This window comes from Panthera tigris, chromosome D4 (assembly GCF_018350195.1).
Source record: "Panthera tigris isolate Pti1 chromosome D4, P.tigris_Pti1_mat1.1, whole genome shotgun sequence".
NCBI classification, from domain to species: domain Eukaryota; kingdom Metazoa; phylum Chordata; class Mammalia; order Carnivora; family Felidae; genus Panthera; species Panthera tigris.
In genome coordinates, this window is record NC_056672.1 from 61689749 (window position 1) to 61715503 (window position 25755).

At 38.0% G+C, this 25755-nt stretch overlaps 2 protein-coding genes across 5 annotated transcripts in view; one reads left to right on the top strand and one right to left on the bottom strand.

Moving 5' to 3' along the window:
* The window catches only part of STX17 (syntaxin 17), a 74464-nt gene extending 61027 nt beyond the window's left edge, over positions 1–13437 (top strand). The window contains exons 8-12 of one of the 2 annotated variants that reach the window (XR_006210654.1): positions 710–1458; positions 4155–4177; positions 8133–8213; positions 12685–12813; positions 13359–13437. Coding sequence is in view for 1 of the 2 variants with exons in the window: in XM_042964757.1 (XP_042820691.1) it covers positions 710–949 (240 nt within the window). In the remaining variant the exon portion in view is untranslated. Of the gene's footprint in view, positions 1–709; positions 2637–4154; positions 4178–8132; positions 8214–12684; positions 12814–13358 lie in introns of those variants that run through there. The other variant, XM_042964757.1, reaches the window with a different exon arrangement.
* Positions 13438–14069: 632 nt separating this feature from the next.
* The window catches only part of ERP44 (endoplasmic reticulum protein 44), a 94031-nt gene continuing 82345 nt past the window's right edge, over positions 14070–25755 (bottom strand). For all 3 annotated transcript variants that reach the window (XM_007089278.3, XM_042964754.1, XM_042964755.1), the window contains 2 exons: positions 16441–16543; positions 14070–14304 (listed from right to left, as the gene is read on the bottom strand). In XM_007089278.3, the coding sequence (XP_007089340.2) occupies positions 14203–14304; positions 16441–16543 (205 nt within the window). In that variant the 3' untranslated portion in view covers positions 14070–14202. The remainder of the gene's footprint in view (positions 14305–16440; positions 16544–25755) is intronic.

Genomic DNA, 25755 nt, shown 5'->3' on the forward strand with positions numbered 1-25755 from the left:
GGCTCCCAGGAATCTCCAGTATTAACCCAATTGATCTGCTCTCTTTAATGTGGAGGGAACCAGCAATTAAGGAAATAAGGAACAAATGACACATAGGTAGTGCAAGAAATCAATGACTGTTGTAATATTTTACTCTCAAGATTCATTCTGTCGGGAGAGAAATTTTTCAGAGAATAAACCAAAGCCCCACTAGAAGGCATTTTGGTGTTATAAGGGCATATTTGCAGAAGTGCAGGGAATGAAGTAGAGCGTTGCCAGAATCCGGTAGGGGCAAAAGTGTAAGGATGTGACCGTACGGGTAGAATGGGACCATCTGTTTTCCATAGAATATTGCTTTTAACCCCAGGTATACAGCATGGAATAATCTCTGTGCAGCATAAAAGCTTTGGGGGTATCTATAGCAGCTGAAACTGTTGAAATAAGCCTGCTAGATAGTTAGTGGATTGATTGTTTTGCAAGTAAAATCAATTTGTAGCAGTCCACTTTTTGTAGCTCATCTCTCTAAGTTCTGAGATCAGGAGCAATTGTAGTACCTGTGGAATACTTCCCCCCACTCCCCAATCTCTAGGGTTAATTATGTACCAGGAGTTAAAGAGGCATTGCCAGGAGTAATGAGAGGAAAATGCACATCACCACAGGCAGATATTCTCAACTCAATTTCTAAATTGAATTTTTTTTTTTTTTTTTTTTTTTTTTTTTTTTTTTACAGGCTGCAAAGTACAAGCTGGCAGCTCTGCCTGTGGCAGGTGCACTCATCGGAGGAGTGGTGGGGGGTCCGATTGGCCTCCTTGCAGGCTTCAAAGTGGCAGGAATTGCAGCTGCACTTGGTGGTGGGGTGTTGGGCTTCACAGGTGGAAAACTGATACAAAGAAAGAAACAGAAAATGATGGAGAAGCTCACTTCCAGCTGTCCAGATCTCCCCAGCCAAACTGACAAAAAATGCAGTTAAAACCCCAACTTCAGTCTTATTGGCGCCAACATGTCTATCCTAATGAGGACCTTTGCTGCTGTTGGACACTCAGTCAGTTTTGGAACATGATTATATCAAGATAGTGGCTGTAGATGTTCAAGTGGGATTGAACTGTGATAAGTGGATATATTTTGTTGTTTGCTGGAGTGTTAATGGAGATGTTAGAGATTGAGGAGCCTGGGATGAGGGTGTGTAGTGTTGTCGGGTAAAGTTTAAAGACTGCCAAGGAGCAGATTTTCTGCCTGGAAATGTGAAAATTGAGCTTACAACTCTGATAAGGACTTGAGATGTATGGACATGATGGGTTATGGAAGACTAGTTTATTCTATAACCCTGACTTGGAGACCCTAAGGTTAAGTATCTTATAAATATGTTTGTTTATCTCCCAAACATAGGAGATTATTTGGCCCATTAACAAAGAAAAGAATGGGGAGTTTAGGAGCCTTTCTTATCAAATAAGGAAGTCGGGATCTCACGAGGGGGAACAGGTGAGCTACATGGTGGAGTCCATTTGGTGAACCTTATTGCAGTTTGGTCACCTGTATTTTCTGGTGACGGACACTAATAGTGTCAGAAAATGGAAAGAGAGGTGCAACTTCTCTTTCAGGTAACTTAATTTGTGACACTGGCTTCTTCTCTGAACTCTTCTTTCTGTCTCTCTTTAAATAAAGAACACAGAATCTCAAGTGGTAGGAGACTATTAAGCCAGTCACTGAGCTTGCTCTGTCAGTCTGTCTCTTAACACCTCAAAGATCCAGTGGCCTCTGCCTTCCCTCCCTTGTAATTTTGAACAGTTCTTTGACTTGTGGGGTGAGTTCTACCCATGTGTAATGAGGACTTTTCTCATAATCTGCTTTCTTGTACTGTCTCCCATCTCTGTTTCCTTCCAATCATCCTTACTTGTAACCTCTAGGTGAAAGAGAGAAAAAAAGGGAAGAGAGATCTCCAAATATTTCCAACATTGTTAGAGTTTGAGGTAAAAAAAAAAAAAAAAAAAAAAAAAAAAAATAAGCAGAAGGTAGGGGGACACCAGATCATTTCTTAGGGACGTCTTACAATTTCAAGAGACTGATGTCCCTGCCACACAGGGACTCTCTGACCCTAAGTCTTTCTAGCTGGCCCTTGGAGGAGGGCTTTCTACCTCACTTCTGTTACTGCCATCCTTTTCCCCAGGCTCTGCTGTCTCCTGTGCTTTCCTTTACTTTTCACAGCTGCTATTTCTTCCCAAGAATGGCGTTCTTGCCTGCCTTTTCTCACATTCAAGATGATAGACAAAGCCTGGTGCCAAGACTCAGTCCTCACGAAGGATTTGTGGTGCTAATCCCAACAGAGCAAGCATGGCCCAGCCTAACCTAGTGTCTGTCTTATCAAATAGCAAAGAGATTTTAAATTTGGGAGAAAAGAATTCAAAATCACAGGTAGCCTCATTCTGCACCCCCAACTCATTTGAAATAGGAAGGAACTGCCTTTTGCCTTAATTTTTACTGTTTTCTGAGAGCAGAGGAATGGGCACCTATACCACCAAATGTGTGAGCTCGGGAACCAGATTCCTCAGGTGGTTGAATGGTTTATCACTTCTCTCTTGTTGAGTTTACTCTTAATAATTTTTATTAATTCTACCTTTTACTTCTTTGTCTAATCTAAACAGACCTTTCTCTCTCCCACTTTCGTGACTGTCACTAATGAATCTTTTTTTTTCCCTTTTATTTAAATGCAAGTTAGTTAACATATAGTGTAATAATGGTTCAGGAGTAGAATTAGTGATTCATCACTTTACATCCCACTCACCAATGAATTCTAATGAAGAGAAAGCACCATTTCTTACTGTCATTCAACAACTGGAAAATATCAAGTATTGCTAACTGTTGACTTGTACCTTTAGTATAATGCCAAGAAGGAAATGCTTTGAATAAGTGTTGGATTCTAATCCAGTATTTGATATTGGATTCCTGTAAGGTTGGGATATTTGGAACTCCACCTTTTTAAATATTTTCTGATCCTCGCTGTCCCTTTAACAGAGGGTATTCAAACCAGAATGAGGATCAGAATCACCCAGGGTCCTTGTTTAAAACAAGATTGCTAAACTTCAGTCCCATAGGTACTTCTAATAATGGCCAATCTGGCCTGGCCAGCCAAAATTACAAATTTAAGGTAGAGTTACATCAAGATTGAGCTGTATCATTGAGTTCTGTAATTTCTAGTATTCTGCCCTTCATTGTGGCCCAGTCTTCATCTCGACATATTACTCCCACTCTGCCAACCCGCACTTGGCTATGCGTTTTAAGCCCACCTGCTGAACAGCACCAGGGACTAGTTTTACACTGGAGCTGGAGGAGGGAGGAGGCCTGTAACTGAAGCTCACATTTCGTCTGGGGATCTCATTTATACTCCCACTGCATGTTCCTATCATATAGACCTTTGGTTTTCAGTAGTCGTCAGGATCGGAATATTACTCTAGCAGTCTTCATGTTCAGGCAAGTTACAGCCCTTTTAAAAAGTTTTACAATTTAAAATTATTTAGAAATTGTATCTAATTTCCCCATAATAGAACTTAATAGCTAACTTTTTGTAGAAATGTCTTGAAGTGTTTAATCAACCTATAAAGTGTTTAGAGGTATAAATTAGACAATATGACACAGAAACCAATCTTAAACTGAATTTAATGCCCTACAGTATCAGATTAAGTTCATCTTCTCTGTGATTCATGTCTTATTTTTACTAGATCACATTAGAAGATAAGGGGCACTTTGATTAAGTTCTTAACATTTACAGAGGTACCAACTTCCAGTTATAAAGAAGTCATGGGTGAAAAGTACAGAATGGGGGTGGGGAGAATGTACTGAGGCTCATTTGGATAAAGGCAGTGCTCCTAAAGACTTTTTTTCCTGAAGACTTTTGTGATGTAATAATTTGAGAATTTCTCTGTAGAGCAGAGACTTTGAAACTTTTTGGTTGTAACTCACAGTAAAAAATGCATTTATATCAAAACTCAGCATATGCATAATGGAACAACATTATGTGTAGGGTACTCTGATGCTTTTTATTGTTTCAGTTTTTAAAATATGCTGGTTGCAACCTACCAAATTGATTTCATAATCTACCAATGGATTGTGACCCTTAGTTTGAAAAGAAGAAAACACCTTATGGAGGAACTGATATTTATTGAATATCTTTTGTTTTCCAGGCACTTCACTAGGCATTTTACAGGTAAGGACACTGAGTCTCAGAGATGTTACATGATTTGCAGGGGGGTATTCAGCTGTAAAAAGTTGAAGCCAGGATGTTCACTAGGTCTCTTGAACTACAAAAATTTCTATTACTCTCCTACTATGCTACTTCTGTATATAAAATTGAGGTAGGCCATTCGTCCTGCTTCAGCCAAACCCCAATTTATTCTGTAAGGCAGGCTTGCTGTGAATTTACATATGCCATTCATTTGCAGTGGGTTTTTTTTTTCCTAATCTTTTGTCACAAAGTGTCCCACATCCTCAGAGTTTTCAATAGTGGCTGATGCAGAAGTACCCAGTGCTGAATTTGGTCCTTAGACTATGAAATTAAAAATGTTTCCATTCCACCTGCACATCCTACAAATTTTCTTGTATTCCATGGGTTAGAGCCATCTCTTAAGCAGTGCTTTTTGATATTAACAATGAACTCTACTGCAAAATCTATCATAACTCATAGAATCAAATGATTACTCTCCTTGAAAATGGTACCCTTGGGAGGCCACGCACTTACTGTAGTGATGCTAGTATTACTTAGAACATTTTTGAAACTTTTCTTTTGAAATCATCTCCAAAGACATTTTATCAAACACATAGAAAAGCCACCTCGGTGTTTATTAGTCACAAATTACACTCCCTTGTCCTTATGACCTTTCCTCTCTTCCTTTCTCAGTTTTGCTTTTCTTCTACTGGCTTAGCTCTCCTACCCACCTATTCTGGAGCTAGTAACCTAAGGATGCCCAGAAAGGGGGTGTGCTGGCCAGAGTTCCTGGAGCAAGAACTTTTAGTTTATATTGATGCTGAATGCTGCAAAGGGAGAATCCTATGAGTCCAAAAACCTTTCTCTGTGGGCTGCCTGCCTGCCTGTAAGTGTCCTACGTAGTTTGCACAGGAGTAAGGACTGAATACTGGTAATATCAATCACAGGAAGTTGAGGAAGCCTGAAATATACATAAATCATGTATAACATTTTCCTCCAGTGAAAAACAGAAACCAAACCAACCTATGCTTTGTGTTAACTTAAAACTGAAAGGTCTTTCTCAGGACCCCCTTTGCCCTTCATTGCTGCCACTTGAAATCTGGGAGGAAGAATGATGAAAAGCTTGGGAAAAAGGTTCTCCTGTGAAATGGACATGTTCTTCTCTTGTAATCAAGCATAACATGGCTTTGGCTCTCAGGTACTTATGAATGTTAGACAATGTTCGTAAGTAGTCAGAGGAGTCCTAAAAGGTAGGAAAGCTTCCCCAGTAGCCTAAGATAATGTAAACAATTGAGGTTCTGTTTGTGTTTTTAAACAACACTTCATTTTGTTTCTAGCAAGTGGTTCTCACTATTTATATTCATTAGTTTGACACCATTTTACAGAGAAACTTCTTGGGTATTATAAACAATCAGTGGCAAAATGTCCATATGTTATCCACATTGCCACCTTCGAAGAAATTATTTATTTTTGGAGATAAAAAATATTTATGTGCAAATTTAAAAGAAATAAATTGAATAAAAATGTAAAAAGGTGTCAGAGGCAAATGATTTACCCAAGATCAAAGCTAGTTAGCACCACAGCTAGAATTATAACCAAGGTCTAAGAAAAAAAATCCTCAAAGTAATTTAACTGAGGTTTTGTTATGTCATATTAAGTTGCCTGCTGAGGCTTATGGACTTTCAGACCAGCTTTAACATTCCAAATCAGGCAATAGCAATAGTGAAAAGGAAATTGGGTGGGGAATCAGGAGATCAGAGGCTAGTTTTGGCTTTGTCTCTTGCATAGTAAGCTTTTTCTCAGGGGTGCCTGCCTTCTTCTGCTCCAGCCAGGGATTCGCCAACCATAAACCTTAGGGGTTAGTAACTTGACACTCTGCATTCTTTATATATAGCCACTTACTGGGTCTTGTCAATTCTACTTTGAATGTTAGTTGCATCTACTTATAAATACATTCATGGTCATCACTCTAGTAAAAAACTGTATTTCCATACACCCCCTACCTCATTTTCCCCAACTTTACACCATTCCTCACATCACTGCCACAAGAGTGAGAACTAGGTCCGTCTTCCATTTTTCTGCTGATTGTCAGTGGCTCCACTGAATACTTGATAAAGTTCAGACCCCTTAGGTTGGCATTCACAGCTTGCCATATTCCAGCCCCAGCTTTATCTCTTCAAACTCAACTACTCCCCATCTGACAATGCCACTGAGAATCAGACATTCCACAAAAATGATTTTAAAGTTTTTCTGTGAAGTTACAAACTGGCAATAAACTGTTTACATTTGTCCAGACGGAAATAATTTCTGTAATACTACATTTTACAGAACTAGGTAGCCCAAAAGTTGTTTCTTAAGGAAAACCTTTTGTCCCCCAGAAGGAATTATATTCAGTTTCTTAACCTCCAAAACAATGTCAGTCCTGTTGCCTGTGTATGTCATAGCCAAAGCGGGGGGTTTTTCTTCAGCAACATAGATACTCCAGGCTTGAATGGACCATTGTCCAGCTCCTTTGAGAAACTTGACTAATAAATATTTGAGAAAAACAACTCAAGAGTACATGTTATTCGTACATTTCTCAAGTACTTGAGATTTTCTTGTATTATGGTTAATCATTAAAAAGATGTTTACCTGGGTTTTATTAAATCTCCTAAACATAGTTTCCATTTTATTGTTAAACCCTTGATGTTAGCAAGGGTCAGCACAAGAAAAGGCCCAATGGTGAGAATTTCTACAAATTCTGTAAAGCTTACTGAATTCATTATGTTGTTGAGTGGTGCTTGTATAAGAAAACATGCAATAAAATTCATTCAACAAAGATTGGACTGAATGCCTGTTATGTGTTGAGTACCAGGGCCATATATAGAAAAATATTAGACCTGTAGAATCTACCCTTGTAATCCATTCCGGCTAATGAATTCAGATACATAAAGCAAGAAGTCACAGTAACACATGGTAAGTACTTTAAAAGAGGAATGAACAAAGTTAAGACGGAGTGATTTGCTCTGCCTGGAAACAGGAAAGGCTTGTGGGACATGTGTTACCTGAACAGTACCTGCAGGAAAGATATGCCTGACTGAAGACAGAGTTGTGGCCTTTGAAGGTGGCAGAGGAATTGCATGTACGTAAGGCTGAAAACATGAAAGAGCGTAGTGTGCTTACAGAAAACCAAGGAGTTAAATGTGAGTGATGAAGCTGGTAGGATGGAAATACAGAGAGAGTGGTATTATATGTGTTTTTAACTTAATAATTCTTTGTTTAAAGGAATCAATGGGTTGCCTTGATTCAGATCAAGACTGTTACAACCCTCAGAGTTCCTCGTTTTGCCTTCCTGGCCAGTGAAGTTGGTAATAAACCTCACCTTTGCCAGGGTTCTCAGTGTATGCAGCCTATTTGCTTTCCTTTCCCACATGCAAGAAGTGATTTGTGCTTTCTTGCCTCTCTGCTGTGAGATCCCCTGCTTCATATTGAATGCCTGCATTCTTCCTGTCCTGCTATTCATTCCATAAATATTTATTGAAAACCCACTGAGAAATAGTCACGAAATTTACCTTTTACTGTCCAAGACTTTCATGGTCCAGTTTTCCATCTCTATTTCTTGATCACTGCAGTTCATTGGCTCCCATTTTCACTTGGGGCTAATTCTGCAATGTTCTACAACTTCATAGTTGTAAACATCTATTGTCTGTGGTTGTTGGATCTCCCCAACTAGACTGTAAGCTGCTTTCAGGGCAGGGACTCTATCACCTGCTTCTTGGAGTATTTCATGGCATGAAATACAGTGATGAGAAGGAAGAAATGATACACACACACACACCAGTAGTGACTTCCAGATGACAAATGATGGGCTCATAGTACGTGTGCTGTTCCATCTTTCAGGGATATGTATGAAAATGTGAAAAAGCCTTCTAAGACCTTTCAAACCTTTGCTCAGTACCACTTTTGTATATTAACATAGGAATGAGGGATGCAACAGAAGAAATCTGGAAAATACCTCCAGCACGTGGGAGCCATGAACTGAAAATTTCAGAATTTGGAGGTAAAGGTGTTTCTATTTTTCTGATTAAAAGTCATGACTTAGGATATAGGACCTGAATCACTGAAGAAATGGTGTAGAAAAGTTGGGTTTATCTTCTTTCTTACCGTAGGATTGATGGGGTCAGAATAGTAGGCACCCAAGAAGGATTTATAATCTGATGGCCTAGTATTGAGACAAAGTAGAAGCAAGATTTTAATTGCTGTGAGGCAGACAGAGACTGGAATTCAAAAAGGGCAGAACTGAAGTTAAGAGGTAGGCATGTGACAGGATTTTGACCAAGGTCTCTAATACCCAAGTTCTTGTACTTTACCCACCATCTTCTCAGTGAGTTGATAGGGAAGAAAAGGAATAAAGTGCTTGGCACTTACTAATTCCCCATGGACATTAATTCCCTTTCTTTCCTCCCTAGGTTTTATTGTTCATAACAGTGGCCTGTTATTTGGGTTAGAGTGAAGGTCAACAACTTGGGACTTCTTTAGCCTTCCCTTCTTGAATCTCCCCTTCCCTGTTGATACCTTGCCTATCCTACAGGGTGGTCATGAAGATTAAAAGTATTAGCACATGTTGAGTGCCTAGAATGGAGCTTGGCTCATCATAACTGCACAAATGTTATTGTAATTGTTATTTTTAACCAAAGTTTAAAGGAACAGCACATGAATGAAAAAGTATCATGGACCTGTAAGAATAGTGTTAGGGAGCCACCTAAAATGAGTGGAAACTTGATGGAAATACCAGGAATTCTTAAAAGGACTTTCTAAAAAAAGAATATGGTGTGGGCACCTGGGTGGCTCAGTCAGTTGGTTAAGCGTCTGACTTCGGTTCAGGTCATGATCTCATGGTTTATGAGTTGGAGCCTCGCATCAGGCTCTGTGCTGACAGCTCAGAGCCTGGAGCCTGCTTTCAGATTCTGTGTCTCCCTCTCTCTCTGCCCCTCCCCTGCTCTCACTCTCTCTCTCAAAAATAAATACTAAAAAAAAAAAAAAAAAAAAAAAGTGGCATAATGATGACAGGTGACTGGGAATAAATCTTTTTCATCTCTGATAAGAATGATATCCAAACATGATAGGGTGATGATACATCCCAGTTTACCTGGGACAGTCTTGATTTGCATCTATTGTCGTGGTGAAATTATTACTAGTCCTTCCTTTCACTCTCACATGTCCTGGTTTGGATGATAAACTTACATGGTCACCCTATTAATAAAGGCAATGAAAATAAGTGCAGAGTTATTCCCTCCCTCCCCCTCAAAAAAAAAAAAAAAACTTTTAAAATAATTTGTTGTTTCTAGGCTTAGATTTTAAAAAACATCCTCCTAAGGTTTGTGGGAACTGTGGATGTGATTTTAAAGTACTACCAGTAATCTTGGGGGAACCAGAAAATAGAAAAGGTGCCAGACACTGAACTTAGGCAAAATTCTAAAATTTAAGAGGTAAAGTTCTATTTCAGAAGCCACAGACCAGGTAATTTACTTTATAATCTAGAAAAATTCTGAAATAGACTGTTAAGCAGTGTGTTAAATCAGAAAGTCATGCTCATTATGAAGATAGGAAGAATTGAGAAGTCAGAATAAATGCCCTGTTCTATTTCCCTCTCTGTGTGACAGCTAGGGATGCCCTCTTGGGCAGTGGTTACGGCAAGAAAACATAGTACCAGGCTTCCAAGACTGATCTGATCCTCCCTATGGCATGTGCAACTTTACACATGGCATCAAGAGTGGCCATACAGCTTCCTATCACCCATCCCAGTAAGTAATATGAGACACAGCACAAGATAGGCAAGTACATGGTCTTTTACCTGAGTGGCCCAGACCCGGGAAACAACAGGTTAGCAATACCTAGCAATGCTTTGCTATTACAGTAAGATATTAATAGAGAAAAAGGACAGCTTCTATTAATTCTCTTGGCAGAGTCCATTCTAGTTATGATGTTTTCTTGTCCTTTGTTCATTTATTATGGAATTTGGCTTTTTTTTCATCACAGAATTACTGATCTTACAGTGCTCCAGGTTGCTGGGAATACAAAGACATGAGTTCCTGCCTTCATGGCATTCACATGGTGATAAGACAAAGGGATACATGTACTTCCAACAGTGTGTACTAGACTGGGTATTCTAAAATACGTAAACAAAGGGCTGTGGGACCGCAGTGGGTGAGAACTGTCCTGGGCATTGGAGGATGCATAGAAAGAATTTATTAGGCAAGGTAGGGGGGAGGAGGAGAGAAGAGGACATTTTAGAAAAGCAATTTGTAAGCTGCGCTTTTCCTCTTCCTCTCCAAAGCCTAAGGGCAGGCCAGTCCTCCCCAGTGTGCTCTGTGAAAGGGAGCTTTGACACTTCAACTAAAGGCCAGGCTTGAGCTGTCAGCATATGGATTCATGTATCTTCTCATTCTGATTCAAGTACAATTAAGTAACCTAAAAAATAACATTAAAACTGGAAAAGCTTGTTACTAGTCCTCTGGATTCAGAGTAAAATGTTCACACTATGATATTTATGACAAATCGAATTAGTAAGAAGTCTAAAATATAGAAATATTTTATAAATATAGTTTTATTACTTGGAAATACATACAAAAATTCAAACACAGCTAAAAAACAGTGGCCAAGCAGAGGTCCTATCCAACCTGTTTTAATGAACACATAAAACAGTTGTCATCAGCATTAAACAATTTAAGTTCTGAAACAACTTACTGTCTTCAGGGTCTGTAAATATTGGGCTTAAAAATTGACTACTGTTTTCTTATCACCTATTTAAATCTTTTCTCCAAATATAGACTATTTAAACATTTGTTTGGTTCAATGAGATGTTTTATTTAGAAAAATAGCTAAAGCCATTTAACTGTAATTATTTTGAAAACTGTAATAACTATTCATTTCCAGTCTTCTGTCACCTATACATTCTGCATGATTTCTCAAAAATCTCCAGTAGTTGCTAAAAGAAAGCACTTGTAACTTCCAGCAGCTCTTTGGGACACTGAAGTTTGGTCTTAAGAGCCCTGACATTTTTTAGTTAAGGTGGCAAGATTGTTTTTATTTCTCATTTTTGCTTTTTTGTTTATGTCATTTTAGTTTGGCCCCGCTAGCCTATATCTCATCAGAGAAAAAATAGTTATTCTGCTTTTCTTGATTATTAATCCATTAAACTCATCTATTCTTTTTGCCCCCAGGTTTTTCTCTTTTTTTTAATGGCTTCTTGGCAATTTTAGCACTTTCTGCAAATTTAAGCTCATCCTGAGATTTAATATTTCAAAACACTTTTATATTTCACTCTTTTTGGCCTTTATCATGCCAGTTTTTCCTTCTTTTGTATGTGGCCTTTGGCAACTTCATCCTGGAGCTCTAGGAGATGCTTAGATGCCTATTCTCTATCTTCCTCTCTACGTTCATTTAACTATTTAAAAAATGTTTAGAATTTCCTCTAAAGGAAGTTTTCATCCTTTTATGGTCCCCCTCAGTACTAGACCAATTTTTGAAAAACTTGAAAAGGTAGCAGGTTGACAACAAGAAGGGACTGCTTCTAGTTTTGGTTTTGAGACTCAGCCGTTCTTTAGTCTTGGATCCTCCCCCCACCCTTCCCCAGCTGAGGAGCCTCAGGCCCAAAGTCGATTCGATAAATGTAATATCCTCTGACGCAGAGTTCAGATGGGAAGATGGGTAAGTTGTGAGTTCTAGATTCCTGCAAGTCCTCTCTGTACATCCAGCTGGTGACAAATCCCTGTGGAATCTACATGTTTGCCATCTATTAGATCTGTTCCTATCTCTGCCATCACTCTTAGTTCAGGCTATTCTCTCTCCTGCGGTGGCCCATTTTATTGTATCTAGACCTGCTGCCACAGTATTCCCTCTCAAACTTGAATATGAGCATACTTCTGGCTTAAAATTTGTTAGTGCATCTCTACTGCCCATAAGATCTAGTACAAACCCTTTAGCTTGGCATTCAAGGCCACGCACAATCAGCTCCCATTCTTGAACTTCCTTTCTCATTTTCCTAGCCACAGCACTCCCCCCTTCCCCACCCCATGCACTAGCCCTATGGCAAAAACTTATTTTCCCTAATGCATTTTGGTGTTTTGCATTTTTTTTTCCTTTTAAATAAAATTGGGCACCAAGTCCTGATGAATGTTCAGCCCTTAAGGGGTACAAAACTTATCCAACATCACTTTGCATCTCCCTCATTCAATAGACATTTGAGTCCCAATACGCATAAAAGGTAAATAATGCAGCCTCAAATCTTTTTTAACAGCCATTCAGTTATATTCGATCACACTGAACATGTGTTCCTTGAGGCCTTTCTCCTAAGAACTACTCTCAAGTCAGCTCTCTGCAATCCAATCTTTGAGTGTTATCTTTTATTTACAATATTTTTAAAGCTAATTACAGGATTATAAATTTATTCCAGTTAGCTGCATATGCTGCTTTCGGTGTTGTGTGCTGCCTTGTTGAATGTTTATGAATTTTCATTCTCACTGCCTTAGATTTGGTCTGTTCTCTGACCTGAAGGCTACAAATTTGATTTCAAAGGTACTGATTAAAAGCAAGGAATTGAACAGAACTAAGACCCGACCTTGAGGAAGCTCTGTCCTGCTTTTCTAGTTAACAACCTGGTAAGATATACTAAACATGCCCCTTATCAGCTTATTAACATTTACTATTCTGAATGAAATGATGGATAAGTCATGCATAACTAGGAATTCTAGGCTTTTTTAAAATAACAATCATTAAATATGCATTATAAATAGTCACTTTATTTTAAAAGAATTGGAAGATGTTACATATATTACACACTACATATAATGGCACATGTCAGCCTTGTAAGCTTAAAAATAATCTTTCCCCAAACTGGGATTGACTTAGACTCCAAGTATAAAATGACTCTTGGCCTATAGCACCAACCCAGGCCCAGAGGAAAGCCAATTTTGAACCTGTCTGTCCTCTGGCATTGGGCTTCCTGATATGACACTGAGGGGCCTCTCCCTCTGGTTTTGTTCCCTAGCAGTATTGAGGCCTGGCACAGGGACCCATTTGACTATACACTGCAGGCCTGGGAAATCAGGGAATCTAGAGTGGGGAGGTCCTCTAACAATTTTACAATGGAAAAAATTAAAAACATATGTGCCTTATTGTCTTTGTTTTTGATCTATACATCCAGAACAAGACTCTACAATTTCTCTGCTGGTTTTTGTCTTTGGAAATGAACATGTCACGATAGGAGGAGCCTTAAAAGGGATCTGGTTCAACAGTGGTAACCTGCCTGCTCCACTAGTAGCTCAGATTTAGGTATAATTCAAAGTTTTAAATGCCATCCATATGCCATTTTGTTAGACAAACACATAGAAATTTAATAACACTTTTCATTTTCTTTTTCTTAATTTGTAAGGACAGTTCCTGCCAAATGTTCTGGCTTATGGCTCTCCTCCTCTTCATAGTATGTTTAAGTTACATATTAAGAATCCAAAAAATACCACTATGGAATTTTCATAAGCAATATCCGACCAATCAGTAAAACACAGTACACAGTGTGAAAATTTTCATTTATTCCCCTCCCCGTATCCAGAATATAGACCCTCTTAGCTTTGAGAAATGTGATAATGAAATACCAACAGAACTGATCATATGTAAAGAAAAGCACATACCACACAGGAAACATCCCTAAGTCCTCCCTAACCTAGTAGTGCGAGTTCACGGTATGTTTCTGGCGATGTCACCTTTCACTTGATTTATAAAAATTTTACAGGACAGATTTAAAGCAAAGATAGGCCTCTGGTTTTTATTTTTATTATTTTTTTTTATCCCTAACAGATTTTTAAAAAGAGGCTATATTAAATGACAATGCATTTTGAGTCAGGGGGAGAAAAAAAAATTAAAAACCCAAAACTTCTTTCAGTTTATTCAAAATAAAAATACACATAGAATTATGAAAATATAGGTTTACTATTTCCACCACGTAAGTTGATGCTGCTGTTTGAAAGGCTTGCAAATCGTTTTTCAAGTTTTTAAAGCTCATCTCGATCCCTCAATAAAGTATACCTATATTCGCTGGGTGCTAATTTCTGGAAGGAGCTCTCAGGTGGACTGCTTGCTACATCTTGGACTTGCTACAAGAGAAAGAATAAAACATTTTATAGCAATATATTTTATGGAATTACACTATTTTAATAAGAGTAGATGAATGGTAGTTGTTTTATAATTATTTGCTCAATAATCACTATGTACCAAAGACCAGAGTTAAGCTTGAAATCTTACTTTCCCCATTTCAAATGCCCTTACTCATCAGATTCCCCAGGGCAAGGGTGCCACACAGCCCTTAACTGTGGACCTGTTGACAGTTCTTGGGGTGTACTGGAAGGAAACACAATACCTGCCACCACGGGGCTTTCCTAGAATATTCTGGAGAGGCTGCACAGCTGTGACTATGTCCCAAACCCTTCTGTCCTACAAATGACCACTAAGAGGATTAAAGGCACCCACTCTGTTCATAGAGCTTTTAACAATTACCTGGATGCCAGAAATTAGTTGCCATAAGAAGGAAAATACTCCATACTTGTGCACCAACAGTAGACAGAAATACACAGTGAAACTGTAAGTGTGACTTCTAAGAATTTCAGATATCTAAGACTATCCTTTATCTCCACATTATGAGCTCCTCAAGAACAAACATGTAGTCCTTGTTTTAATATCCCCTGTAGTTAACAGAGGCACATAATGCCTGTGTTACACACTCTGGATACTGACTCATTCCCGTTAAATTGGGAAAGCAACATCTGCAAAATTCCCATTTTATTTTGTCATGTTCCCCTTCTCCAATACTTTTTATTTATATTTTTACTGAGATATATGTTTGGTTTAAGCCATACTTATATTACTATAAAATGTAGGTTCACTGTCTAATGGAGAAGTATACAATAATGGTAAGTAACATCTTTTCCTAATCTGATAAAATATTAAGCAGGCTTACTTTCCTGAGGAAAATAATTGCCTTTGGGTTATTGCCAACAAACCGTTTGCTTCTACAGTTGTTTAATTATCAAAATAAAATCTGACCTCAGACTTCAAGGAAAAAGCGTATCATTGGATTCTTCCAGGGAACTCTTGACACTGAACGTAATTTGACTCTTTAAGAAAAATTGACTTAGCTTTTATTTTTCTATGTGGAGGTTCCTTGGGCAAAATAGTGAAGTTCTGGGCATATGAAATGTGAGTTTTGTTATGTATCATTGTGGTAATAGACATGATATAAATCAATAATGAATCAAAAATGCAATTTTAGGGGTGCTTAACAAAGCAGAAACATAGAAATAGTCAAGTTTTCACAATAAAAAGCAAATAAAAAATTTTCATAAATAGCTGTGAAGCATTCTAAATCTCAAATGAAAAGCTGCATTAAACCTTAAGTTTTGAGCAATTATGAATACTATATTGGTGAGGGTGCTTAGGATGGTTTAGCAAGAATACCAAATCATTATTTTCTTTGTATTGTGGTCAATCTCCTGGCCACAGAGGAAGACTTAACCAGTTAATGGAATCCACTGATTTCTTCACTGATCCACCTACTCCCAATTCTTACCTCCAACTTCTGTATTTGAAGCCAACTGTATTTAACCCTTTTACTCCTATTCCATAAAGGAGGTACTCTAGACCACTTTACCAAGAAATTATATTGTACCATTCTTGCAATTTTTCTTTTTTTTAAGTTTTAAGTTTTTTTTTTTTAAATATATGAAATTTATTGTCAAATTGGTTTCCATATAACACCCAGTGCTCATCCCAAAAGATGCCCTCTTCAATACCCATCACCTACCCTCCCCTCCCTCCCACCCGCCATCAGCCCTCAGTTTGTTCTCAGTTTTTAAGAGTCTCTTATGCTTTGGCTCTCTCCCACTCTAACCTCTCTCTCTTTTTTTTTTTCCTTCCCCTCCCCCATGGGTTCCTGTTAAGTTTCTCAGGATCCACATAAGAGTGAAAACATATGGTATCTGTCTTTCTCTGTATGGCTTATTTCACTTAGCATAACACTCTCCAGTTCCGTCCACGTTGCAACTTTTCTGAAGTGTCACAATTTTAAAAATTAATTTTGAAAGGAATATAATTTATATATTATCTACAGTCTGTTCAGAATTTCTTTATAAAGATTTTCAGAAGCACACACTCAAGCCTGTGCAAGAGGGTTAGTTCCTCTTCAAGGCTAACTGAAAAAGAAAAAAAGAGTTCCCACTGAGAAACAAGAGTCCTACCTGTCCTGGGGCAATATCGGTTGGATCTGGACCATGATGGAATTCTCTGTGCAATTTTCCAGAATGTAAGTCAAATACAAACTGCTTGAGTTTTCCAGGAATTCTAAAACCAAAGTAAAATAAAAATTTAGCTTAAACTGTTAAAATGGACTTACCTATATTTTACCAACTTCCCCATTTTTTATTTAAATTTTACCTACAACCCCATCATTTTACCATAACTATCAGAAGCCAGGTATACTGCAAACATTTTTATACAGTGTAATCATGAAATATGGGTACTCTGTTTTGTGTTCTAATTCTTGTACTTGTTTCACAGAAATTTCCCGATGCTTATTTTAACAGATGCATTAGTCTATCAAGATGCTGTCCTAAAACTTACTTAACCATCCCTTATTGTTGGACATTTATATATTTTCCTTAATCTATGTAACTAAAAAAGCTCATGTTCTGCAGAATCACTAAAAATAACAAGTCTTAAGGGAAAAGTAGTGTTAGGTGCTAACCACTTACAACTACGTAGTTTTGTACTGGGGCACCTGGGTGGCTCAGTTAGTTAAGTGTCTGACTCTTGATTTCGGTTCAGGTCATGATCTCACAGTGGTGACATAGAGGCTGGCATTATTGGACTGGGCATGGAGCCTCCTTACGCTTAGGATGCTCTCTCTCCCTCCCTCTGCCCCTTCCCACCCCCTGCCCAATCCAGAGAGTATGCTCTCCCTCAAAAAGAAAAAAGAAAATTACTAGCACTGTTCAGCCTCTATCACTGTGTCGGCCAGGTGGATCCTCTGTAGCTTTAACCTGGAACTTATAAGTCCTTTTTTGAGATATTAAGTGAGTCTTTGAAGGCATTCACTGCCAGTAGAACCAACTTTATCAAAATAATCTAAATCAGGGTATAGTTTTTCCGAGTTTTTTTTTCCTTAAGCACAAAGGAAAATCTCACAACTTCTTCAACCACACCAGCAGCTTCACTGGATAGCTTAACATTGTGAAAAGCAAAGTACTTCTCAAGGTCATAAAACTGTCCCCTCTCCTCTTTTTGGGTTGGGCGGACGTCTTTGTATACCACTAAAACATTATATTTAATGGTAAAAAAAAAATAAAAAAATAAAACTTTGATGGCTTCAAAACATTCTGAGGAAAATAATGTGAACACAACTTACTTATATTAACATCCTTTTCCTAAATACCAGTCACGTTATAAGCAAATTTGCAGTACAAAAACATGCATTGTAGCAAAACAGATTACAAAGCTAAGCAGATTCATGTATCCACCTTTTTCCTGTTTTTAAAAATTTTTTAAGAGACACGGAGACAGTGTGGAGAGGGGGAGAGGGGAGGTGAGAAGGGGGGGGAGAGAGAGAGAATCCCAAGCAGGCCCTGCACTGTTGGCACAGAGCCTGATGTGGGGCTTGAACTCATGAAACCACAAGATCATGACCTAAGCCGAAACCGAGAGTCAGAGGCTTAACCGATTGAGCCATCCAGGCGCCCCTACCCTTTTCCTTTGTAATTATTTCCTTGGGTTGTAGCAAATAAAGCAGGAATACAGATCTTCCTTGACTTACAAGGGGGATACAGCACAATAAACCTATCCTAAATTGAAAAATCCTAAACGGAGAACACATTTAATATACCCAGCCTACCTTAAATGTGTTCAGAACACTTAAATTACCCTACTTGAGCAAAATCATCTAACACAAAGCCTGTTTTGTACCAAAGTATTTAAATCTCATATAACTTATTGAATTCTATACTGAAAGTGATAAACAATGGTTGTATGGGTACAGAATGTCTGTAAGTGTGTCAGTTGTTGACATCTGGGATCACGAGGCTTACTAGGAGGTGTAGCTCACTGCTGATCGCCAGCACCGTAAGAGTATCTTAGTGCAGCTCGCTAGCCTGAGAAAAGACCAAATTCAAAGTACACTTTCTACTTAATGTATTGATTTTGCACCACCGTAACGCAAAAAACCAAGTCAAACCATCATAAGTTGAGGACAATCTGTTGAGCTAATAAGAACTTTTGATAGAGTGTAGGCAAATTATACCTACAAAACATCAGTTTTTGCTACTTGCCTACCTGCTTTTTGAAGGCTTGCCAATGTGTTTTAATTAAAATTTGTTTTGCTACTTTGACAAATAAAAGGCATCTGCATTTTAATTTCTATCTTTTCAGAAATTAAGCATTTTCCTTGTTTTCATTAATATTTCTCCTTATATGAATTGTCAGTCTTTTACTGAAATATTGGTGTTTTAAAAATTCATTACATATTTTAAACAGAAACCTTTCTTCATATCCCTTACAAGAATTGCAGTGCAGGTCCATAAACACTTTACTTCAGTAGAATTGACTCACTTTTTAAATCACAATTTTTTGGTAGCCAAGAATAGCTGCTAGTTTCTTTTTATCCTCTCCCGAGGTCCTGCAAGTGTTGTTTCTTCCCTTCAATAACTCCCACTGAGATGTACCAACCAATAACTTCATTGTACCCCCATTTTGGCTCCCCACTAGCTCCAATGCAACAGAGACCAGCAGGTGTCAAATGCACAGTTTACAAATACAAATGACTGTCAGGTAGCTGTATTGACAGAATGCCTCTGAAAGGTTCTCTGGTGCTGAAGAAATTGCACAGGCGCTAAAGATAAACACTGAGAGGAGATCAATTTAAATTTAATATGACATCATCTACTATGCTGTCATGCACAGCAAAGTGCTAAAATATATCCATTCAAATCAAAGAATCACAAATGGTCTCTAATGTTTAAGACAAAACCCCGTTAAGTTTGTTATTTTATAAAGTCCAAAGATGACTGCAACCAATACAATGTGACTAGCTTCTGCTCGTCAAAAAATAATTTATAATTAAATCTTAAATATAACAAATTCATAGAGAACACTCAAAACAGATTTTTTCCTAACTTGATTCCCCTTGTCAACAGATGAGAGAAAGAATTGTGAGCAAAAGGCAAAGACAAGGGAGATACGATGAACCTGAACTGATGTGGGAGGAAAAAAAGATTACAAAAGAGCTCTTATCTAGCTTGTGGCTAGAAACTACCCATCATTATTAAGTAAGAAACACTGAATCAACAGTATATTGTTAAGAAAACAGACATGGTTATGTGCTAAAAAGGAAAATAAACGGATTCTTGCCATAATAAATTCAATTATATTTTCACACTTTAGGGTACAGTTTTTCTAATTAGAGCACCTAAGTGTTTCTTTCCCACCTTCCAAACAGTTTTCTGTTTGTTTTCAATTTTTATTTTTAGGTGATGCAAAATTTAGAAACTGGGAAATGCACAAATGGTATCACTAAATGAACTTTGACATATGTATCACAGTGAGAAGCATTTTTATTTTTTAAAACCTTACATACAGTAGAATTCACTCTTCTAGGCTTACAGTTCTATGAGTTTTAACATATGCATATAGCATCTAGTTACTATCTCCACAAATAGGATACATAACAATTCCAACATGCTTTTTTTGGTCAGACCTTCCACTTCCCCCTAACTCCTGCCAACCACTGATCTGTTCTCTGTTCCTATAATTTGCCTTTTCTGAAATGTCTTGTACTTGGAATCATGCAGCATGTAACCATGAGACTGGCTTCTTTTATTTAGCTTACTTCTTTTGAGATTCCTCCATTCTGTTGCATGTATACAACTATTTGTTCCTTTATTGAATATCTACTCCAATGAGTGGATATACCATACTTAGTCATCCTTTTACCCACTGAAGAGCATTTGGGTTCTTTCAAGATTTTGGTTATTCTGAACAATGCTACTACAAACATTTGTACACAGGTTTTTGTGTGAACGTGAGTTTGTTTCTCCAGGAAAAATACTGGTATATTACATGCAAGGTGTAAAATGTTTACTTTAAAAAAAAAAAAACTGCCTAATTGTCCAGTGTCCTAACTGCAATGTGTAAGAGTTCGCTTGCTCCAGGGGCACCCGGGTGGCTCAGCTGGTTAAGTGTCCAATTCTAATTCTGGCTCTCAGGTCATGATCTTAAGGTTCATGAGATCGAGCCCTGCCTTGGGCTCTGCTCTCCCCAATCGTCAAGCCTGCTTGGGACCCACTGTCTCTCCCTCTCTCTCTGCAGCATCATCCCCCCACCTCGCATGCACGCTCTCTCTCAAAGTAAACATTTTTTTGAGTTCCACCTGCTCCATATCCTCACAAACATCTGGTATTTCAGTATTTAAATTCAGCCATTCTAAAAAATGTGTCATAGGATCTCAATGTGGTTTTAATTTCCAGTTCTCTAATGGACAATGGTGTTGAGCACCTCTTCGTGTGCTTATTTGCCATTTGTTTACCTTCTTTACATTCAAACAATATCCTTTATGGAGCAAAAGTGTTTAATTTGATGAAAGCCAATTTATGAATTTTTTTGGTAGGGGGCATGGTGCTTTGGATGTACTAAGAGCTCTTTATCTAACCTTAGGACAGAAAGAGTTTCTTCTACATTTACTTCTAAGAGTTCCATAGTTTTACCTTTCACATTCAGGTCTACAATCAATTCTGAGTTAATTTTTTTAAAGTTTATTATTTATTTTGAGAGAGAGAGAAAAAGAGAGAGAGGAGGGGCAGAGATAGAGAATCCCAAGCAGGCTTCATGCTGTCCGTGCAGAGCCTGATGCAGGGCTTGATCTCACCAATCATGAGATTATGACCTGAGCTGAAATCAAGAGGCGGACACTTAACTGACTGAACTACCCAGGTGTCCCTGAGTTAATTTTTTTACAGAAGTTATTTTTTTATGGTATGAAGACGTTCAGGTGGGACAGCACCATTTATTGAAAAGATTAGCCTTTCCACTAAATTATCTTTGCATCTTAAAGAAAATTACTGTGTGCCTATTTCTAGACTCTCCATTCTATTCTACGGCAATACATGCCTATTTTTTTCACCAATATGGGGCTGTTTTAAATATTTTAGCTATATAGTAATTAGGTCTCAAAGTCGGGTATTTTGAGTCCTTTAGCTTTGTTTCTTTTTGAATTTTGTTTCAGTTATTCTCATTTTAGCTTTCGATGTAAATTTTGGAATCAGCTACATCTATAAAAAAATCTAGTTAGATTTTGATTGAAATTGCATTAAATCCATAGGTCAATTTGAGGAGAATTCACATCTAAACAGTATTAAGTCTTCCAATCCACACAGTATTTCTTCATTTATTTTGGTCATCTTTGATTTTTTTTATCAGTGTTTTGTAGTTTTCAGCAAACAGATCCTACATATATTTTGCTAGGCGTATATTTAGGCAGTTTTTATTTTTATTTTTTTTTTTTTTTTTGCTTTTGGAGCTATTATGAATGGTACTTTAAAACGTTTTGTGATTTCCTAATGTTCATTGTTAACATATATATAGAAATAAAAGTGATTTTTTAAAAGGTGACTTTGTGTCCTGCTGAAATCATCCATTAGTTCTAGGAGCTTTCTTGTACATATATTGGGCATTTCTACATAGATAGATAATCATGTCATCTACAAAGAAAGTTTCTTTCTAGTCCAAACATTTCATGTTTATTTTTTGGTATATGGAACTTGCTAGGACTTCTAGTACCATACTAAATACAACTGGTGAGAATGGACATCTTTATCAAAGACAATAAAATACTTCGGAATAAATTTAGCCAAGGAGGGAAAATATCTGTATATTTAAAACTATACAACACTGATGGAAGAAGACACAAATAAATGGAAAGATATCCTGAATTCATAGGTTGGAAGAATTAATATTGTTAAAATGTCCATACTATCTACAGAAATCTACATATTCAGTGCAATCCCTATCAAAATTCCAATGGCATTTTTCATAGAAACAGAAAAAAACCCTAAAATTCATATGGAATCACAAAGGACCCTATATAGTCAAAGCAAAATCAATCTCAAGCAAGAAGAAAAAAGATGAAGGCATCACTGTTATTTTAAAAAAAAAACCAACACAATTTTAACGTTTATTTTTAAGAGAGCACAACCAGGGGAGAGGGCAGATAGGGAGACCCAGGATCCAAAGCAGGCTCCAGGCTCTGAGCTGTCAGCACAGAGCCCAACATGGGGCTCAAACCCATGAACCGTGAGATTGTGACCTAAGCCAGAGTTGGAAGCTTAACCAACTGAGCCACCCATGCGCCCCAGGAATTTTTTTAATTTTTCTTTTTTTTTTTTTACATTTATTTATTTTTGACAGAGAGAGCAAGAGAGAGCGCACAAGTGGGGGAGGCGCAGACAGAGAAGGAGACACAGAATCCAAAGCAGGCTCCAGGCTCCAAGCTGTCAGCACAGAGCCCGACATGGGGCTTGAACTCACAAACCACGAGATCATGACCTGAGCTGAAGTCGGACACTCAACCGACTGAGCCACCCAGGCGCCCCTCCAAGAATTTTTTTTTTTTAATGTTTATTATTTTTGAGAGAGAGAGAGAGTGTGAGCAGGGGAGGGGGCAGAGAGAGAGGGAGATAAAGAGTCTGAAGCAGGCTCTAGGCTCTGAGCTGTCAGCACAGAGCCCAACGAAGGGCTCAAACTCACAAACCATAAGATCATGACTTGAGCTGAAGTTGGATGCTTAACCGACTGAGCCACCCAGGCCCCTCACACTGTGTGATTTTAGAATATACTACAAAGCTTTAGTAATCAAAACAGTATAGTACTGGTATAAAAACACATAGACCAATGGATCATAATAGAGCACCCAGAAATAAATCCACACACTCACAGTCAACTGATGTTTGACAAAGGTACCAAGATACACACTGCAGAAAGGATGGCCTTTTAAATGGTGCTGGGAAAACTGGATAGCCATTGGCAGAAAAATTAAATTGGATCATTATTTCACATCATATATAAATTCAACGCAAAATGGATTAAAGACTTAAATATAAGACCTGACAAACTGTAAAACTCCTAGAAGAAAACATAGGAGAAAAGCTTCTTGATCTTGGTCTGGGCAGTAAATTTTTGGATATAATTCCAAAAGCACAGGCAACGAAAGCAAAGACAGACGAATGTGACTGCATCAAACTAAAAAGCTTGTGCACAGCAAAGGAAACAATCAACAGAGTGAAGAGACAACCTACAAAATGGGTACGTAAACCATATATCAGATAAGGGATTAATATCCAAAAAATATAAGGAACTAAAACAATTCAAGAGCAAGAAAACAACCCGATTTTAAAAAGGGCAAAGGACTTGACATTTCTGAAAAGAAAACATACAAACAGCCAACAGGTACATGAAAAGATGCTCATATCACGAATCATCGGGAAAATGGAAATCAAAACCAGAATGTGCCATCGCCTCACACCTGTTAGAATGGCTTTTATCAAAAAGACAAAAAATAAGTGTTGGCAAGGATGTGGAGAAGAGGGAACCCTTCTCCCTGGGAATGTAAACTGGTATAGCCATTACAGAAAAAGGTATGAAGGTTACCCAAAAAACTAAAAATAGAACTACTATATGACCCAACAATCCCGCTAATGGGTATTTACTCAAAGGAGATCAAAGCATTGTCTTGAATGGTTATCTGTACTCCCATGTTCAATGTAGCACTATTCTTAAAAGCCAAGATAGAGAAACAACCAGCATCCATCAGTTGATGAATGGATAAGGAAAATGTGGTGTGTATACACACACACACACACACACACAACAGGAATATTATTCAGCCTTAATAAAGAAGGAAATCCTGTCATTTACAACAACAGTGATGAACCTGAAGGACATTATGCTAAGTGAAATAAGCCCGACACAGAAAGACAAACACTGCACGATCTCATTTATACGTAGAATCTAAAAAAGCAGAACTCATAGAAGCAGAGGGTAGACAGGTAGTTAAGAGGGACTGGAGCGGGACTGGGAGAGAACGGGGAAATGTTGGTCAAAGGATACAAAGTTTCAGCTACAGGAAGAGTATGTTCTAGAGATCAAATGTACAGCATGGTGACTATAGTTACTAATACTGTATTATATACTTGAAATTTTCTAAGAGTAAGTAAATCTTAATTGTTCTCAAAAAAAAAGTATGTGAAGAAATGGATACACTAATTTGCTTGATTATGGTAGTTATTTCAGTGTATAAATATATCAAAATATCATGTTGCACACCTCAAATGTAAGCCATTTTTGTCCGCTATACCTTAATAAAGCTGAAAAAAAGGAGAGGGAAGACAAAAGAGAAGACAGACATAGAACCTGGGGTAGACAAGGAACCAATCTATGTGGTTTGAGCCAGATATCTGGGGAACGTGAACTAAGAGATATAAGGAGACCAGTCGGTTGATTAGAGTTATAAAGTCAGAGTTGAGGCCACATTTGTCATGATAAATCAGAACCACCTCCATGCAGAAGTCATGGCAGGGCAGAGGCAGAAGCTGGTATCGAGAGAGAAGGATGGAGCAGATGTGAAGAAAGGAGCAAGAGAAGAGCTTTCGGGCCCGAAGAAGGGCAGAGAGTGGCTGCACCTCCTGCAGTTCTCGTCCTTGCCCTTTTCCTGTAGTTTTTCAGCACAAGCCCCTTGTTTTGAGCTCCGTGGAGTGAGTTTCTGTTCCTTACAACGGCATGTCCTCTGACAGCAACAGAACTATCCAACAGACCTTTCTGTGAAAATGGAAAACGCTGTATCTGTGCTGTCAAATACAGTAGCCACTACCCACGTGGCCACCAAGCACTGAGAGCACCTGAGAAACGGACGTTTAAATTGTACGTCATTTTAATTAAAACTTCAGTATTCATACATGGCTAGTAGCTATCATATTAGCACAGCTTTACGATTATTACGACAAGGGGTCAAAGACAAGACGCACAATCAGTAAGTAAAAGCTAATGAAAGAGCCAGAAAAAAGAAGACCACGATGACGTCCTAGAGTTCAAGTAGAGGATGTTCGTCCTAAAGGACGAGTTTGGTAAAGCCCCGTTAGTAGCAGTGTGTTATTAATTTTGTCACAGGAAAACCTGGATTCAGACAGCGGGTTAAATCATGGAACAAGCCATTCAAAGGCACACTAGCCATTAAAAATGAAAAAATTTAATCATACAGGAAGATGCTTACAATGTGTGGATAAATTAAAAAGAAAATTCATAAACTGGCATGGCCCTGATTACATTTATAACACACATGTGGGTCTAGATATCTGGCTTGTGGATTTATGAGTCATTTTTAATTCTTTGGCACTTTGTTAACTTTCAGAATTATCCACAAAGAACATAAATTTTTTATAATCAGAAATAAAGGAACAAATGATATGCTTAATGCACATATGCATAAAAACAGTAAATATCTTTGCCTGGTTCCTGAT